This window comes from Callithrix jacchus, chromosome 10 (assembly GCF_049354715.1).
Source record: "Callithrix jacchus isolate 240 chromosome 10, calJac240_pri, whole genome shotgun sequence".
NCBI classification, from domain to species: domain Eukaryota; kingdom Metazoa; phylum Chordata; class Mammalia; order Primates; family Cebidae; genus Callithrix; species Callithrix jacchus.
The window spans coordinates 125,604,149-125,623,700 of record NC_133511.1 but is presented as its reverse complement, the minus strand read 5'-3'; the positions used below and the strand labels follow the sequence as shown (position 1 = coordinate 125,623,700).

Genomic DNA, 19,552 nt, shown 5'->3' with positions numbered 1-19,552 from the left:
GAGGCCCGGCCCGCGCCTCATCCTGCTCGCCCCTCCGCGCCGCAGCAGCCCCGGCGGCCCCAGGTGCATCCCTCCCAGGAAGCCTGACGGAGCGGCCCCCGGGTCTGGCCTCGGCTCTGCAGGCGGGAGGGGGCGGCCGGACCGGGCCAGGCCCCTGCGGGTGGGCGGTGGGCGGTGGGCGAGGCCGCCCCTCACTTGGTCGCCCCTCCCCGGCCGCCCCTCAGCCGCTCTCCCCTCACCGGCTCCCCCCTCCCCTGGTCCCTCCTCACCTGGCCGCCCCTCCCCTGGTCCCTCCTCACCTGGCCGCCCCTCCCCTGGTCCCTCCTACCCTGCTCGCCCCTCCCCTGACCCGCCCCTACCTGGTCGCCCCTTCCCTGGCCGCCCCTCACCTGGCCGCCTTCCGTGGCTGCCCCCTCACCTGCCCCCCCTCCTCTGTCCCCCTCCTCTAGTCGCCCCTCCCCTGGCCTCCTCACCTGGCCGCCCCTCCCCTGGTCCCTCCTCACCTGGCCGCCCCTCCCCTGGTCCCTCCTACCCTGCTCGCCCCTCCCCTGACCCGCCCCTACCTGGTCGCCCCTTCCCTGGCCGCCCGTCACCTGGCCCCCTCACCTGGTCGCCCCTCACCTGGTCACCCGTCCCCTAACCCGCCCCCACCTGGTCGCCCCTTCCCTGGCCGCCCCTCACCTGGCCGCCTTCCGTGGCTGCCCCCTCACCTGCCCCCCCTCCTCTGTCCCCCTCCTCTAGTCGCCCCTCCCCTGGCCTCCTCACCTGGCCGCCCCTCCCCTGGTCCCTCCTACCCTGCTCGCCCCTCCCCTGACCCGCCCCTACCTGGTCGCCCCTTCCCTGGCCGCCCCTCACCTGGCCGCCCCTCCCCTGGCCCCCTTCCGTGGCTGCCCCCTCACCTGCCCCCCCTCCTCTGTCCCCCTCCTCTAGTCGCCCCTCCCCTGGCCCCCCCTCTCCTGACCCTCCTCCCCTGGTCCCCTCCCCTGGCCCCCCCTCACCTGGCCGCCCCTCCCCTGGCCCCCTTCCGTGGCTGCCCCTCACCTGCCCCCCCCGCTGTCCCCCTCCTCTAGTCGCCCCTCCCCTGGCCCCCCCTCACCTGGCCTCCTCCCCTGGTCCTCTCCCCTGGCCCTCCCACCTGGTCGCCTCTCATCTGGCCCCCTCCCCTGGCTACCCCTCCTCTCCTCTTGCCACCCCTCACCTGGCCGCCCCTCCCCTGGCCCCCTTCCGTGGCTGCCCCTCACCTGCCCCCCCGCTGTCCCCCTCCTCTAGTCGCCCCTCCCCTGGTCCCCTCCCCTGGCCCCCCCCACCTGGCCTCCTCCCCTGGTCCTCTCCCCTGGTCCTCCCACCTGGTCGCCCCTCATCTGGCCCCCTCCCCTGGCTACCCCTCCTCTCCTCTTGCCACCCCTCATTTGACCGCCCCCTTCCCTGGCCCCCTCACCTGGCCACCCCTCCCCTGGCCCCCTTCCGTGGCTGCCCCTCACCTGCCCCCCCTCTGTCCCCCTCCTCTAGTCGCCCCTCCCCTGGTCCCCTCCCCTGGCCCCCCCACCTGGCCCCGCCTCACCTGGCCTCCTCCCCTGGTCCTCTCCCCTGGCCCTCCCACCTGGTCGCCTCTCATCTGGCCCCCTCCCCTGGCTACCCCTCCTCTCCTCTTGCCACCCCTCACTTGACCGCCCCCTTCCCTGGTCCCCTCACCTGGCCGCCTCTCACCTGGTGGCGTGTTACAGGAGCGCGGCCCTCGCCATCCTGCCCCGCTGCGCCGCGCCATGGAGGAGGGCCCTCTGGTGGGCGGGCTGCCCAGCCCGGTGGATGTGATGGTGACCGAGCTCTTCAACGCCGAGAGTCCGTTCGTTTCGGAGAACATCGGCCTGAAGGTCCCCGTGAAGCACCAGGAGGACGAGTTCCACGTCTTCAAAGACGCGTACCTGGGCCCGGCGGACCCCAAGGAGCCCCTCCTGCACGCGTTCAACGCCGCGCTGGGAGCCGACTGCCAGGGCCAGGTCAAGGCAGAGCTCCCGGGGGCCGACGGCGACGGCGGGGAGCTCCTCGGGGAGTACGCCGGGATCCCCGAGCTCAGCCCGCTGGAGGACGTCGCGCTCCTGCCTGCCCCGCCGCCGCCCACCTGCAACGTGCACTTCCTGTCCTCGCTGCTGCCCCCGCACCGCAGCTCCGCGGTGCTGCCCCTGGGCGCCTGGGTCCGGGAAGGAGCCGCCCACCCTGGCGTCCGGGTGTTCCCAGTAAGACTCGCCTGGGGTATGGGCACAGCTCTCCCCCCATCCCTTCCCCAACCTATCTGAGGCTGCGGGTCTGCCCCAGCATTTCTCCCTCCAAGCATTTTCCCTGGTGACGCCGCGCACAGCCCACCCGAGTCCGTATACTCTGTCCTCTTCCTAATCCAACATGTATCGGCCCAGCCAAGCCCTTCCCCCTGGATGGGATTCTGCCCTGCGCCAGTCGTCCAAAGCTGCCCTAACCATGCAGAGGGCGGGCACCAAAGAGGGAGACCGCTAGGACGTGTTCCCTCGGGCTGTTGCCATCCTTGGCTTAAGGAGAGAGACCCGCTTTCCGCTGGTGACTAGTGTGTGTAAACAAACGCGATGTGGTGGGCTGTCCGCGTGTTCGCATCTTGCACTTTATCAGGCTTGGAATCCACAGCAAGAACTCAGAGTTAATACTTGGATTTGCTGAGCCTTGAAGGCAAGATGTGAGCTCTTCCCTTTGCTAATAAGTAATGGTTCTCCAAGCATATGTGATGTAAATCAGGGCCTAAAGAAAAGCTTGCCAACGCTCAGCCCACTGCCCTCTCTAGCTACAGATGACCACCGATCTTTTTCCGCCTTGTTCTTGCTAAAACCGATCCATTTTCAAAGGAAACAAAAGGTCCCAGTAAGTGTTCTTGACCCCTTAAAAAGGACCCAGCTTGGAAAACTAGACCACTCATCCATTAAGTCATTTTAGCAAGCTGGAGAGGAAGCCTTTGTGGGACGCGTTGGAGTCAGTGTTGAGACGGCTGGAGCCTGACCGTGTATCATAAGCCAGAGCAGCAGGAGCTTGGCTTTCTGCCCTTCTGGTTTTCTGTTAGGGTAATTGCCACTCCTTCGTGTACAGGAAAAGGAGGGGAAGAGGGTGGGGCCTCCACTGTCCTCCGAGGAGCTATAGAGCTCACCAGTCCCCCCAGCCTTCTCCAGGGACAGAGGTCTTCCTCAGAGCCTTTCTCTGATGGCTTGAAATGTTAGGAACTGCGTTTCGCTGCCCATCCGGACTCGTGTTTAGCGCCTCCTACCGGTATGTCCTAGCTCGGCTCTTCCTCACCGGGTGGAGTTGGCAAGCATTAATCAGAACAAGGAAGAGAATACAAAAATTAGTTGGGCGTGGTGGCAGGCACCTGTAATGCCAGCTACTCAGGAGGCTGAGGCAGGAGAATCGCTTGAACCCAGGAGGAGGAGGCTGCAGTGAGCCAACATCGCACCACTGCTCTCCAGCCTGGGCAACAAAGCAAGACTCCGTCTCACAAAAACAAAAAAGAGAATTTGCTAATTTAAAGATAGTAAAATTCTTTTTAATGTAATCCAATTTTAAGAGATTGCTGGTTTAACAAACTAAAGGAGAGACTTTGCTTTTTAAATTTTTATTGACTGTTTTCTGATTCATGAATAAAATGAAACAGATACAGCACGGACATGTTTATTGTTAAAGAGAATGGAATTATTTCCAGTAAATATTCAGGGTAAATTGCTAATTTCTCTTTTCTAGAAATTCATTCCCACGTATTGACCTTAGTTTTGAAAGGTCAGAAATGGAATTTTACTGTAAGTAGTTCAGATATTAGTTGATAGGACTGAGGAAACGATGTATTTATTATAGCAGTTTTTGCTGATTACAAGGAGATAAGTTAAATCTAAACTGGGATGATGTGCATGGCACATCCCCAAAGCAGCCCGTAGAAGAAAATGTTAAATTGTCTATATTTCTATGAAATTTAAAGCTACTTAAAATATAGCTAAACTTTATTTCTATTAAGATTTATACCTAGATGCTAGTCTGCTGTGCTGACTAATTTGCCCATACATGGGGATTATGGTTTGTTTGGGCCTCTGATTTTTTGGGCTAGACAATCTCCAATTTGAGTTAAGAGCTGCATTTGGAAGATACCTGCGACCAGGCGCCGTGGCTCGCCCCTGTAATCCCAGCACTTTGGGAGGCCAAGTCGGGAATTTTTTTAATTAATTAAAATAGTGTTTAAAAATTTTTTTAAGTTATAAATCTAATATATATATATATATATATATATATTTTAGTATGTTACCTGAGAGCCACTGTCTCTTTGGAAGGACTCTATGGCCTACCTCCTGGCCTTTGGGGAGACTCACTGTGGTCTGATCCCCGCAGCTTGGGCGCATGCAGGTGGAGGAGGAGGGGTGGGGAGAGGAACAATCCAGCTGGTAATTATTTTTTTAACCATGAGGACTTCTTTTAAGAATTCTATTGATTTTCAGTATTAACCATGTATATCTCCATATTTTTGGTAATTTTGTCATTAAATTGACAGTTGTTACAGAAGATAGCTTGAAAACAAAGCTGGAAGCCACTCCCTACTTTCCACTGTTACGTATTTGTTATTGTCCTATTTTTAAGGCAGGAAAGGGCTGCTACCTAGCTACAAATCTTATTATAAGCACATAATAAATAATATAAAAACAGTACCAAGGATTTTGGACTTTTTGAGGAAAAAACAACTAGAACATTTAATTTGAACTACTGAGCATGGTGGAAGAAAGTATGATGGAGCTGGGTGAGGTGGCTCATGCCTGTAATCTTGGCACCTTGGGAGGCTAAGGCAGGTGGATCACCTGAGGTCAGGAGTTCAAGACCAGCCTGGACAACATGGTGAAAGTCTATCTTTATTAAAAATACAAAAATTAGCTGGGCGTGGTGGTGTGAGCCTGTAATTCCAGTTGGATGGCTGAGGCAGGAGAATTGCTTGAACCTGGGAGGTGGAGGTTGCAGTGAGCTGAGATGGCGCCACTGCACTCCAGCCTGGGCGGCAACAAAACTCCATCTCAAAAAAAAAAAAGGTGTGATGCAGGGTCAGCATTTTAGGTGACTTGAAGGAAGAGCAGGGCTTCAGCTCATTAGAGTGGGGCACTGTTAAGCAGCACGAGAGGCAGAGACCAGCAGGAGACTCTTCTCAGTTACTTAGGTGTATTTTGGAAACAACACAAGTGCCACATGAAAATCACATCCTCACCCCTCATGGGCAGGTGGTTTTGGTTTCCTGGAGTCCTAAGCCCCCGGGGAGGTGGGTTAGATGATTTGTCAACCCTTCTTGTTGCCCCCCCACAGGGAGAAATTAATAGTTTTATAAGCACCAGTGAGGAAGAGGCACAAAGTAAGGGTGCTCTTTTCTTTAAAATGTAACTTTTACTTACAACTGAGTTTCAGTCTTCTAGATAATGCAACTGGAGGAGCCAGGGACCACCATGTGTTCTCTAAAATAATGACTGCTTTTTTTTAGGTTGAAATCAAGGAAGCAGGTGGTACTATTACAAGTAATAATCCAGAAGAAGCAACTTTCCAGAATCTTCTTGCTCAGGAATCCTGTTGCAAGTTCCCATTGTCCCAAGAACCAGAGGATACCTCCTGCTGTTCTCATAAGAAAGATTCCAACCCAATGGTAATTATGCCAAAGAAGATATGTAGGACTAACATATTAAATGTCGGACCCCATCATTACTCAGTTGACAGACGGTTTCCATCGATTTTCATTTTGTGTATGTGTTGGACCAGCATTTTTGGTTGTCTCATTAGCAGAACAGGGACAGCATCTAGAACCTTTCCCATCTCCCCTCTAAGATTCTCATTTTTACTCCGTCTTAGCAGATGGAACAATGATGAGGACACTGCTGTATTCCTTAGGGAGAGGAAGCACAAATCACATCAGTCAGTGCAGTGCTGGGGCCAGTGACTCAGCTGAGCCTCGTAGTTTGGAGTACTGGTGGGGGCAGTGCAGTTCTGTGGCTTCAGAGGCTGCGTCCTTTGTGCCTCCCAATCTCTCATGAGAGCAGGTAGCGCTTGCATAGGATCCGTCATCAGTCACAGCTGTAGTTTATGTAATATTTTTGCACCTTTATCTAACCCTCCTAACAACTCTAGGATACGTATTATTTTTATCCCCACTTTATTGGTAGGAAAACAGAGATATCACATCATCTACATGGGTCTTCATAGTTAAGTGGTGCATCTAGGACTCCATATCTCATTGTGGCAAGGACTAGGTATGGGAGGAGCCTCCCCATGCATTCCCTTAGCAAAGTGCCAAGAGTCCAAAGAACCGATAATTGCCTTTCCCCCAGCAATTTTTTATTCCTAGAAATGAGGCCCAGAAGTGTGCAGTAAAGGCAGGTCTGCAGAGTTCACCAAGCCTTTCCTCTGTGTGTGTGTGTGTGTGTGTGTGTGTGTGTGTGTGTAGCTCTAACCTTATGCTCCAAAATCAAATAAAACTCCAGTTGAACATGAATGCTGAACATGAATTACATTTCAATATAAACACTTCAGTGTAATCAATGAGAACTATCATTCTGCTTTAATCACCATGAGTTCTGAAATAACTGTCAAATGATTTACCTGACATTCATTCACTAAGAAACTTTCTTAACCTGGCACAATAGTAAGAATGTCATCAAATGTCAAAATGACATGGAGTTTTGACCCAGTGACTTTCACCTGGCTACCATAGTAGGCCCTATGTGTATTACTTTGATAACATTGGCCTTTTATGATTATTTGGGTTCTCCTCTCTGGATTATAAGCAACGTAATTATATAAAGTGCAGCTTCTCTGTATAGTTGTGGTCTGCCAGCAGAACTGGAAGCTGTGTGCAGGAAGAAACCACGGCATCTCTTGCCTTTGTACCCCCATGCACCAAGGCCTGGAGCAGGGCTGGGCACACAGTGAGTTTCCTCGGTGCTTTTGCCTGACTGAGGGGATGGCCTGGCGGACTCACCAGCTCACGAGCATTAATTTACAGTCAGTATCCAAAGGGGGCCTGACAGTGCTGCTCAGGCCCAAGCAGATCAATGTGGCTTCTTAGAACTCTACTATTATTGGCGGAATGATCCAAGATGGCCAATCGCTAACATCCCGAGATTGCAGCTCTCAGGGAAGGCGCGGAGAACTAGAGGACGCCACACTTTCAGACAAATTCTGGTCGCTCACGGAGCAGAAGATCCCCCAGTGGAGGAAACACAGGGGTCGCCAGCGTGACTCTCGTGGCTGGCGCAGCGGTTCCGCCCGCACCTCGGCGTGGCAGCTCTCGGAGCAGAGTAAACACATTTGGAGGACCTGCACGGGCCCCCAGCACAACACCAGAGCCCGGCGCAGCGGCAGTGACGGCACCTAGGCGCGGCAGCGCTGGGCGCAGAGTAAACGGGACCGGTTCCCCTTCTGACCGCAGTTTGGAGCCCCGGGAAGGCAAAGTCGCCTACTACGGACACAAGAAGGAAGCCAGACAGGAGAATCCTGGGCAGAAAAGCACCATCAGTTTTAATGCCGCTGCTCTGGCCTTGGAAACTAACAACCTGGACGTCCACTCAAGAGACCTAATCTGAAAGTTGGTAATTTCAAAGACGACAGGAGGATAAATTTACAATGACGGGAAGAAACCAGCGTAAAAAAGCTGAGAATACTCAAAGTCAGAACGCCTCTCCCTCTAAAGATGATCACAGTTCCACATCAACAATGGAACAAGGCTTGATGGAGAATGAGCGCCTCCTGATGACAGAATCACTCTTCAAGGAATGGATAATAACAAACTTTGGTGAGTTAAAAGAACATGTTGTAGTCCAACGCAAAGAAACTAGGAACTTTGAAAAAAGGTTTGATGAAATCCTATTGAGAATAGACAACTTAGAGAGGAGTATGAGTGAATTAATGGAACTGAAGAATACAATACAGGAACTCCGAGAAGTATGCACAGGTTTAAACACTCGAATTGTTCAAGCAGAAGAAGAGATATCAGAGGTCAAAGTCCAACTTAATGAAATAAAACGTGAAGAAAAGATTAGAGAAAAAAGGATAAAAAGGAATGAGCAAAGTCTCCAAGAAATGTGGGACTATGTGAAAAGACCAAATTTACATTTGATAGGTGTACCTGAATGCGACGGAGAGAATGAATCCAAGCTGCAAAATACCCTTCAGGATATTATTCAGGAAAATTTTCCTAAACTAGCAAAGCAGGTCAATATTCAACTCCAGGTAATACAGAGAACACCACAAAGATATTCCTCAAGAAGAGCAACCCCAAGGCACATAATCGTTAGATTCACCAGGGTTGAAACGAAGGAGAAAATACTAAGGGCAGCCAGAGAGAAAGGTCATGTTACCCACAAAGGCAAGCCTATCAGACTTAAAGCAGATCTCTCAGCAGAAACTCTACAAGCCAGAAGAGAGTGGGGGCCAACATTCAACATCCACAAAGAACAGAAGCTTCAGCCCAGAATTTCATATCCAGCCAAACTAAGCTTCACAACTGAAGGAAAAATAAAATCTTTTATGAACAAGCAAGAACTCAGAGATTTTATTACCACCAGGCCTGCTTTACAAGAGCTTCTGAAAGAAGCATTACACACAGAAAGAAACAACCAGTATTAGCCTTTCTAAAAATAAACCAAAAAGTAAAGAACACCAACATAAAGAAGAATTTACACCAACGAATGGATAAAACAGCCGGTCAGCATCAAATGGCAGTAACCCTAAATATAAATTGACTAAATACCCCAATCAAAAGACACAGCCAAAACCCAATGGCATGTTACATCCAGACCTGTTTCACATGCAAGGATACACAAAGACTCAAAACAAAGGGATGGAGAAAGATTTACCAACCAAATGGAGAGCAAAAATAAATAATAAATAAATAAAAAGCAGGAGTTGCAATTCTCGTATCGGATAAAATAGATTTTAAAGCAACAAAGATACAGTGGTAAAAGGATCAATGCAACAACAAGAGCTAACGATCCTAACACCCAGATATGAGACTTAGATTCAATGAGACAGAAAATTAATAAGGATATCAAGGACTCGAACTCAGATCTGGAACAAGTAAACTTAATAAATATTTATAGAGCTCTCCACTTCGAATACACAAAATATACATTCTTGTCAATACCACATCACACCTACCCATAAGTTTAAATGAAACATTGATTGGCCATTATTAATACCCAATTTTTTTCAAAATAAAGCAATATTTCCATCTACTCTCCCTCTTTTTCTTCCTCTTTCTTCCTCTCCTTTACTTATTTTTTTTTTTCTTTCCTTCTCTCGAAAAAAAAAAAAAAAAAAAGAACTCTACTATTATTGGATTAAATTAACCTTTTTAGCTATACTTATAGGAAATAAAACCGATGTTTTAAAAATCCCATGTATTAAATAACGTCATGTGTGTGGCAGGAAAGAGCAGCTGGAGTAAAATTACAGAGGACTCTAAGTGCGTGCCCACCAGGTCCAGATGGGCCAGGGCTTGGCAGAGCAGCACTCCCTTCCGCTCATGTCAGTGGTGGAGTGAGGACAGGGCAAAGGAAGCTCTGGGGCACGGCTACCTGATTCCCAGATTACCTCTCAATGGTCAGACAGCTGTGGAGAAAGACAGGCGCAGGAGCACACGAACGCGTCTCAGGAACCGTTTCTGGGAGTTTCTTTTGCCCTTCAGTGTCTCCAAAGAGCACGTTAGTGTAGAGTAAGAAATCAAAAACAGATGCATAGTTTTCCATCTTCTATTAAAATATAACTTCGGGATTAAAGCTGTTTTCTCAGATTTAAGTTTATTTAGGATCACTATTACTGGAGTTATGTTTCAAAACTGAAACCTGTTCATTCTTTTTCATTTTAGGTAATATGCCAGTTGAAAGGGGGCACACAAATGCTATGTATAGACAATTCTGGAACAAGAGAACTAAAAGCACTCCACTTGGTTCCTCAGTATCAAGATCAAAATAGCTATCTACAGTCAGGTACAAAGTTAATTAATTAAAAATTATATCATATATGTAAGTTGGTAAGTGAATATGTTTGGCTTTGTGTAGAAAGTGAAATGGGCCACCAGGCTATTAAACAGGCAGTTTGGCAAACCTTGTAGTCCATATTAGTAAGCTAAGAATAGACAACTGTATACTATAGACTAATTTTTATACCCTGTACTGACTGTCTCAAATTCTTGGATAGTTGTCCTTCATGTCCCCTAGCTGCTGAGAGTTTTGTGATCCTAACAGGTGACGACTCAGACCAACACTGCGTTGTTAAGAGTTCCACAAGTCTGTGTGCCTAGATTGAAACATCAGCCTTTCCCACATTGACTTGATGGGTTGACTTGAGGTGTGCTATAAAACGCCTACATTTTAATATAAACATTTCAGTGTAATCAATGAGAACTATCATTCTGCTTTAATCACCATGGGTTCTGAAATAACTGTCAAATGATTTACCTGACATTCATTCACTAAGAAATTTTCTTAACCTGGCACAGTAGTAAGAAATGACCTGTAAGTACTTGATTGTTCTGAAATGCCTTATGGATGATTAGAGGAAGAGTCAATGACATATTTTAGGATTGTGTTTAACAAAAGTGAGATGCTAGTTCTTGAAAACTAGGCCTCTCTATGTGGACTACGCTGATCACATTAGTCTAGATCTTGTGTTAACGAGGGTGCGCATGGTCAGATGATTCGCTGACCTTTCCTACAGCTTGAAACCAATAGCAAATCCAGATATAGTTTCATTGGCCTTTGAGGTCCAGGGCAAAAAGACAACGTGACTCCTTATCTCTCCATTGCATCCTGATTGTCTCCCTATCTGGGGACAGAATAAATATGCTCAAGACATTTACTTTTTCACGGTGAAGAAGTGGAGGTTGGGGCTTTGGCCTCATTTTGTTTAGCTCAGTGCTGCATCTATGATGGCTACAGGTAGCAAGAAGGTCTTTCCTGCTCCCCTTTCTCCTGGCAGATGACAAAATCCTGGTGCCTTAAAGTCTGCAGGAAGAGGTTTATATAATGTTTTCCAGTTCAATTTCCTTATCATATTATCATCCCCACCACCTGCATCTCCTTTATTATGCTGTGCGCCATATTAAACATCACCATAAAATACATGCACCCTGTTGCCTGCGTCTGTTTCCTCACTCAAAGGATGCCTAGGCCTGAGAAGGAAATGTGTTCAGGTGCTTCCGGAGAGTAAGACACATTTCTCCTCCTGCTTGAACTCAGGAGCACAGAGGCTTACATACCCTTAGTGTTTCAAGAATGCTTTTCATGGCACTTGGAAACCAAAGAAGTACCTGTCAGTTCCAGTATTACGTAGCTTGTTCTAAATAGCTTAGTAAGTATTTGTATCCAAACAACTTAGTAACCATGTGGAAAAAAGGAATACACATAAATTGAAAGCAGTATCAGACGCAGTGGCTCACGCCTGTAATCCCAGCACTTTGGCACAAGTGGATCACTTGAGCTCAGGAGTTTAAGACCAGCCTGGGCCCCATGGTGAAACCCTGTGTCTACGAAAACCAGAAAAAAATCAGCTGGGTGTGGTGGTGTGCACCTGTAGTTCCAGCTACTTGGGGGGCTGAGGTGAGAGAATCGTTTGAGCCCAGGAGGTCAAGGCTGCAGTGAGCCGAGATCATGCCACTATGTCACTGCATTTCAGCCTGGGTGATTAAGTGAGACCCTATCTAAAAAAAAATGTAGTTCATATGGTATCCAATAGATGTTTTGGGCTTCCTTTGAAAACATAAAATACTGGCCTGGAGTGGTGACTCACGTCTGTAATCTCAGCACTTTGCAAGGCCACGCAGGAGGATAGCTTGAGCCCAGGAGTTTTAAGACCAGCCGGATCAACAAGGTGAGACCCTGTCTCTATAAAAAATGATAAAATTAGCCAGGCATTGTGGCACATGCCTGTGGTCTCAGCTACTTGGAAGACTGAGGAAGGAGGATACTTGAGCCTAGGAGGTCAAGGCTGCAGGGAGTCGTGGTAGTGCCACTATACTCCAGCCTGGGCAACAGAGCAAGACCCTATCTCAAAAAAGCAAAAACAAAACATCCAGTAGAAGCTGGGTGTGGCTATTGGCCCAGCTACTTGGGAGGCTGAGGCAGCAGGACTGCTTGAGCCTAGGAATATGAAGACAGCCTGGACAACATAGCAAGACCCTGTATCAAAAAAAATGTTTAATCCAGTGCTGCCCTTGTGAGTTTGCTGTGGCATCTGGGGCACTTTGGCACACGGCCTGGGAACCACAGCACTAACAACATTGTTTTAGTACAGTAGGACTATCCATGGACGCTCAGATCAAGTAGCTTTATGACCCTCCTCCACAAAAAAAGAAAAGAAACATGGGTGTATTAAGTAAAATAAAAATTCACTGACTCAAAAGGTTTCAGAGAATAAAAACATAACTAGGATCAAGATAAGTTTAAATAGCCGGGCGCGGTGGCGCATGCCTGTAATCCCAGCTACTCGGGAGGCTGAGGCAGGAGAATTACCTGAACCCAGGAGGCAGAGGTTGCGGTGAGCCGAGATCGCGCCATTGCACTCCAGCCCGGGTAACGAGAGTGAAGCTCCGTCTCAAAAAAAAAAAAAAAAAAGATAAGTTTAAATAACTTTGCACAGGATACGTTCATAATAGACGTCGGTACTTTCTTCCCTTTCCCTGTGTAAGTGGAAGAGGAACGATATATACTACAATTAATTTTTCATTGTCTCCCTTACAGATGCCCCGAAAACAATGACTGCTTTAGTGGGAAGATTTTTGCCAGTACCAGCAAAATTAAATCTCATTACACAACAAGTGAGTCATTATTTTAATTTAAAAAATACAATTGGGCATTATTGTCTCTTAAAATTTTGATTGTTACAGTTGGAATTACTCAGGAAATAGAATTTATTTTCCGTTTTAAAATCAACAGTGAAACACCAAGTATTCAGTCTCTGCTCCTGCATCAGACATTGGGCTGGAGACAGTCTCAACACAATGATTCTTCACCAACTTGATGAAGCCCTTTTGCCCTTTCCTACAGCCTCCAGACTGGCATCCCGCCATACTTGTAACTTGCCCTCTGTGGTCCCGCCAGCAGCATACACCACCTCCTCGGTCCAGAACACTCCTCACCTTCCTCAGTGCTATGGAAATACTTTTCTAAAGTTTGCTTTTATGACTACACCATGATATGCGTGTATTACAGATAAGTAGAGGTCAAATATGCTCTTTTTCTCCAGTCTTGCTATGAAGCATCACCTCCCCGGAAGAACCATCCCTAACTCCCTACCACCAATCACGGTCACAGCACTGTCTCCTGCTCTGCACGGCACTCTCGCTGTCTCCTGCTCTGCACGGCACTCTCGCTGTCTTGCGCTTTGTGGTTGCTTGGTCTGTCTGCATCCAGCCATGAGAACGCAGGCTCCATGAGGCCAGAGGCCATGTATGTCTCATCCATCGCTGTAAACTGAGAATCAGAACGAAGCCTGGCCCATGTAGGGCACCCACTCACCCTTCAATAAGGGTGGGCACTGATCTCTGAGCTAAGTGAACCCCAGGAAACAAAACACACAACTCTGCCCTCCTGCAGCTTACCTTTTAGTGCAGGAGAGAGACAATTAGCAAATCTAGTCAAGAAGCCAATTACATTGTATGGTAGGAGAACAGAGAAAGGAGATTGGGGGATGGGGGTTTGATGGAGAAAAAAACCAGTTACAGGTTTAAAAAGAGTGATCATGCCTCCGTTTTGAAGGTGACATTTGCGCAGTCTTTAAAGAGATGAGGGAATGAGCCGTGTGAAGCAAGCTGTGGAACATCGCAGGGGGGCCTTGGATAGGGAGGCCACTGGGGCTGGGACAGTGCGAGCTAGGGGAGGGGTCAGGGAGGAAGTCAAGACATTGGAAGAATTGTGGCTTCCACTCTAAAGAGGGGAAGGAGGGGAGGAGGGGTTAAGGAGAAAGGTGAACCTGTTATGGCAATAATCTCGGGGAGAGACGATGGCTCAGATCAGGTGGTGGCAGGGGAGGTGGCAAGAAATAGCTTCTAGGGATACTTTGAAGGTTGAGCCAACAGGATTTGCTGATGGATTGGGTGTGGGATGTGAGAGAGAGGAGTCAAGGATGCCCCAAGATTTTCAGCCTGGATGAATGGAGAGTTGGCATTTCCATCAACAGAGATGAGATGGTACAAGTTTCTCAGGGCAGTCTAGGAGTTCTATCTGGACATATTAAAATTGGGATGCCTCAGAAGATGTTGCGTAGGAGTTAGAGTGAGGAAGGGGTGAGATTGGGAGTCCTAGTGTGTAGATGGTGTTGAAAGCCATGTGAATAGATGAGATCTCAAAGGGAATGGGTATAAGTTGAGTTAGATATTTGTTGAATGAGTGAGTAAATACTTCTCCAGTGATATATTGGTCAAGAGTAAAGAGAGTGTTATCAGTGCAGCAGGTGAGTGTAAGCTGGGATCTGGCAAGCACGCAGGTGGAGTCTGTGCTGGAACTGCATAGAACCCTCCTACTTTCAGGCCCCTCCACACTGCTGGCCTTCCTTTCTCTGCTGTTTCAGCCACCAGCCCAGGAGGCAGACTGCACTTGCTCTTTCACCTCTAAGGTTTTGCATGAGAAACACCTGTTTCACCACCACTTGCAGTCTCCCCACCTTCCCCTCCCCCATCTTTCCTTGACTGTGTTTATTATCATCCCCATTTTGTCCTCTTATCCGGCATGGACCTCAGGGACATTTCTTTTAGCAATGACTTTGCTGCTTCCCTAGAATCCTTTGCTTCCTCGACAGACCTCAGTTCTGTATATTCTTTGGAGTGTTACCACCTGAAGTGTGGTGTGTGGGCCAGAATTGTTGGCATCACCTGGGAGCTTGTTAAGAAGTGCAGAACCTCAGGTTCCACCCCAGACCTGAGATTCAGACCCCCTGAATCAGATTTGCATTTTCATAAGGGCCCCAGAGTCGTTCATAAGACTCTTGTGCACACAGCAGAGTCTGAGAAGCTCTGCCTCTGGTTGACTTCCTTCATTCCAAGGGGACCAAACATTGCTGAAGAAACTCATGGATTCCAGCATTAAGTTGCCCTTGACTGACAATCTATGGAGTACCTAAGAGATGTCTCTGCTTTACTTTGGGCTAAATAAGCAAAGGGAGAAAAAAGTAATTTTACCCAGTTTATGGGAGTAATTGCCTCAATCCTGAGAATTATGACATCCTTCTCCAAAAGAATGCAAAACTCTTCAGACTGGCATTTGAAGGCATGGGCCTCACAATTAGGTGTCCAGGTGAGGGCAAAAGAGACACTAGTCTCAGGGCCTTGTGAGCACTCTCTTCAGTGCACCAGTAAGAGGAGAGCAGTAAGGGGGGTCCTGTGGGGAGAAGCCCAGGGGACTCAAGACTGACTGTAAATTAGGCAGTCGGACTCAGGGGGCTTTCTCAGTGTCTTCCAGCCCTGACGGATGGTGATTACACACAGGTGAAATAGGGCATAGACGAGAGGAAGTGCAGAGGATGAATACAATGTGTGTTTTTTTCTAAGATTGCACTTACTAGGCTGGGAGGGGTGGCTCATGCCTGTAATCCCAGCACTTCGGGAGGCTGAGGCAGGTGGATCACAAGGTCAAGAGATTGAGACCATCCTGGCCAACATAGTGAAACACCATCTCCACTAAAATACAAAAATTAGCTGGGCATGGTGGTGTGTGCCTGTAGTCCTAGCTACTCGGGAGGCTGAGGCAGAAGAATTGCTTGAACCCAGGAGGCAGAGGTTGCTGTGAGCCGAGATTGCACCACTGCACTCCAGCCTGACGCCTGGCGGTAGAGTGAGACTCTGACTCAAAAAAAAAAAAAGACTATACTTCCTAAAGCTTTAAAAATAAATTTACTTAAAGACAATTTCCATTTTTTGGAGAGGGGAGGGGACAAGGATATGTGTTTAACTGTGATATATGCAGATAATCTGAAAACCTAATTGTATCTAATACTTTAAATGTTTTCAAGCTACTGTTTAGAAGAGAAGTAAGCTAGTGATGGCTTCGCTGACTGTTCCTGCCCTGTGGACAGCCTCCGCAGGCCATGCTAATGAGTAATAAAAAGAAAGATGAGGCCTGGGAAAGCAAAGAACACAGATGATGCAGAGATGGTAGCATGGCTTTTGAATTTGTTAAAACTGGTTACAAAATATTTTTTTTGAATACATGAAAAATCATGGTTGCCCACAAAACTTCAAATGTCAAGACCTCTTATGTTATACTAAGAATATAATCATAATGTAAGAACCTTTCTAGTTTATGAAAATTGATCATTAAATTTATTTCACAATTGAGAGTTTATAAAAATGAAGAGGAGTTATCTGACAGTACCCCTGGCCATCCAAGTGACAGCTTTGGGCAGCCTCTCCGGGCCCCTGGAGGCCAGCCCTGCATCCTTGCAGACTTCCAGGCAGGCCTGTGACACACCCTCGGCGCAAGAGCCTGCCCAATGACAGCGGACTCCTTGTGGTAATAAGGCCCAGGCATGGTTATAAAGGGATCGTGATGTAAACCTTTAGAACAAAAAAGAGGCATTTTTATCTAGGGGCTGGCTGACCAGAACTTTTAAAATCCTTACTAATTCAAAATATCCTTGCCTTTGACTTTGAACAGCTTGATAAGGGAGCCTTATCATCGGTAGCCAACGGGTCTGCTTTCCCCTTGGGATCAGCTCTTCCAGGACCACCAAAAACAACTTTGGCTGGGTAAGGATTAGAAGCAATAAATTGTCACTTACTCCAATGTAAGAATTTAAGAGACTTTTGGATACATTTACAATTTTCTTCTATACTATAAAATGAGCTATACTGCACACCTTCATGACTTCTGAAAAACGTTTTTGACCGTAAGCAATGTTGCTGTCTGTGCCTGGTTTCGTTGCTGCTAGAAAGGCTGGCTCATAACCTGCATCTGTCCCTGTCCTCCCGTCGGTTGTCCTGTGTCAGCATTTCTTGAGGCTTATTGCCATTTAGAGCTCTGTCTTGAGTCCACATTGATTCAGACTGTGCTGTTCTCTTGTTTGCTGTCATCTGCACAAGTAATGACATGGCAGCCATGTAGCATGAGTGTGGGTGGTGGTGGCTGCAGAGTGCCCTCTGGCTGCCTCCACCCGCTGCCTCTGCCCGCGGCCTTCTACTTGGAGTTGGCTTGAGCTCTACCGCAGGTGCTAATGCATGATCTGTCTTCACATCTCCAGGTGGTCACAGGCTGCACTCATCTGGGACCTCACCTTGTTATTTCTTGCCTTGTCTTGTGTTTATAATGTTACTAATTAAACTAACCAGCTGGTTGATATTCTTCGTCAGGTTAACATTTATGTATTAACAATGGTTTGGGCAACCCTCACGTTTCATTGAGTCCTGTAGTTGATTATGGAGATCAGCATATTCATGCCTCCAGGAGTGTTTTTTTTTTTTTGAGACAGACTCTCACTCTGTCACCCAGGCTGGAGTAAGGTGGCTTGATCTCCACACACTGCAACCTTTGTCTCCTGGGTTGAAGCAATTCTCCTGACTCAGCTTTCTGAGTAGCTGGGACCCCAGGCACATGCCACCACGCCTGGCAAATTTTTGTGTTTTTTAGTAGAGACAGGGTTTCGCCATGTTGGCCAGGCTGGTCTTGAACTCCTGACCTCAGGTGATCCACCTGCTTCGGCCTCCCAAAGTGCTGGGATTACAAGTGTGAGCCACCGCGCCTGGCCTGCTTGCAGGAGTTCTTCTGACCCATGGTCTAAGGCAAGCACACAGCCTGGGGCCTGAGAGACAGCAGTCAAACACCTTACAGGATATAGCCCACAGCCTCTAGTGCTTTCCAGGCTCCTGCAGAGTTCTGCCATCAGGCACCACTTTGTGATGGCCTTGGTAAGTGTGAGGAGAGTGGTTTGGGGCTGGAATGAAAGGCTGTGAATCTGGAGACACACTGGAACTGATCAACATTCAGTTCTCATGGTTGCTGAAGGGCGTTGGTTGCTCCAGGGCATTGCTGCTTCAGTTTCTGCAGTGGCTCTTTCAGCTGCTGTAATTCTATGCCCAGGCTGTTGCCAACTTTCACTGAGTTGGATGGAGTAAGACTGTGGGCCATGCTCCTTGATTCACTTCCTGGGTGTGATGGATCGGGGAGGGTTCAGCTGGTATGATCATTACTGGTCACCTCATCACAGCTGTTAACATTTCGGGACCAAACAAAAACTACTTAAACAACTTCCAGATTCTGCTGACAGCGTTTCATCTTCGTTACACAGGACGATCTAAAAGGCTGTACGGTCCTGAAGATCCTCACTCTACCTTTCTTGTAACCTGGGGGCATCTGGTCAATAGTATTGACTCACTCTGCACTTTTTTGGGTCTAGAACATTCAAGGACATTTGATACTTCTCACACTTTAATAGCATGCTCTCCCAGTTGCAGTGCTATCTGAGCTTCCACGTGGTACAGCCATTGGCCATCGGCACAGCGGAGCAGTTATGAGAGTTTTCATTGCAGCTGTTTCTCTTTTTGCCCCTTTCCCACTCCCCCTGCTCCCCATTCTCCTTCTCTTCCTTCCTCCTCTCTTCCCCTCCTTCTCCTCTTTTTTCTCCTCCCCCTGCTCTTCTTCCTCTCTCCTTTTCCTCCTTTCCTGTCTATACTAGACTTTTTTCAATTAGTCACGTTTTTCTTTATTTTGAAGTGATTATGCAGGTTACGAAATATTTCTCTATTGTAAACAATGTGCCAGGAGCAACCTAAGTTTTGTGTTTGAATTTTTTATGCACATAATTACTAGATCCGATGCCTCTCCACTCAATCAGCCCTGACGATTTTTATCTCAACATCCACAGTACTGATGATATACTGGAATCTCTACCAGTTTATTGTTGGTAAGGAAGCAGTCAGAGAATTGTTTGCTGATTGTTTCATTCTATATAAGTTCCCAACCAAGACTTTTCCCTTTTCTTATCATAGAAGAAACTCTGTCAGCCCAATGTGATTCGAACATATCCAACCTAGTAGATGCCACTGAAGCAGTTCAGCTCAGGCTGGAGGCCAGCAGGCTGAGTGTGCGAACTGACCCGCTGGTCATTCGTTAGGGTTAGTGAGGGGTGAACTGGCTAGCTTATTAACTAGCTTACCATATTAACGAAACCCCTTTAATAAAAATCCATGTCCTGACACTCTGTAGGTTTAATGATCACATAATCAATCTGGTAACAAATGTGAATTCTGACACATTGTTGATGCCACTGTTTTTAGTAACATAATGAACATATTAATGAAGAATATTCCAGAGTCTGCTTCTCTGGGAATGTTTTTCCTAAAGATGAGGTTATCTTATTGCGGCGTAGTCTGTTTTTAATGCTTTTCTGAGGCAGAGTTGTCTGGATCTCTTCTAACTCTTTAACTTTTAGATTGGCACTGAGAGAGTAGTCCATTTGGACGTGAAAGTGATTTTCCACTTGATGTCCACAGCAGTCAGTGGCCCTCACTGCCCCTGCCCTCCACGCTCATTCCTGATGCGTGTCT

The 19,552-nt window shown here is 47.9% G+C and overlaps 1 protein-coding gene across 5 annotated transcripts in view; it reads left to right on the top strand.

Annotated features, from left to right (window-relative positions):
• TESMIN (testis expressed metallothionein like protein) overlaps positions 1-19,552 on the top strand; it is a 44,580-nt gene continuing 25,028 nt past the window's right edge. For 3 of the 5 annotated variants that reach the window (XR_004730789.3, XM_035263606.3, XM_035263603.3), the window contains exons 1-6: positions 1-63; positions 1,725-2,234; positions 5,513-5,671; positions 9,887-10,007; positions 12,759-12,835; positions 16,668-16,759. Coding sequence is in view for 4 of the 5 variants with exons in the window: in XM_035263606.3 (XP_035119497.3) it covers positions 1,764-2,234; positions 5,513-5,671; positions 9,887-10,007; positions 12,759-12,835; positions 16,668-16,759 (920 nt within the window). In the remaining variant the exon portion in view is untranslated. Of the gene's footprint in view, positions 161-1,724; positions 2,235-5,512; positions 5,672-9,886; positions 10,008-12,758; positions 12,836-16,667; positions 16,760-19,552 lie in introns of all 5 variants that reach the window. The other 2 variants (XM_035263605.3, XM_035263604.3) reach the window with 2 other exon arrangements.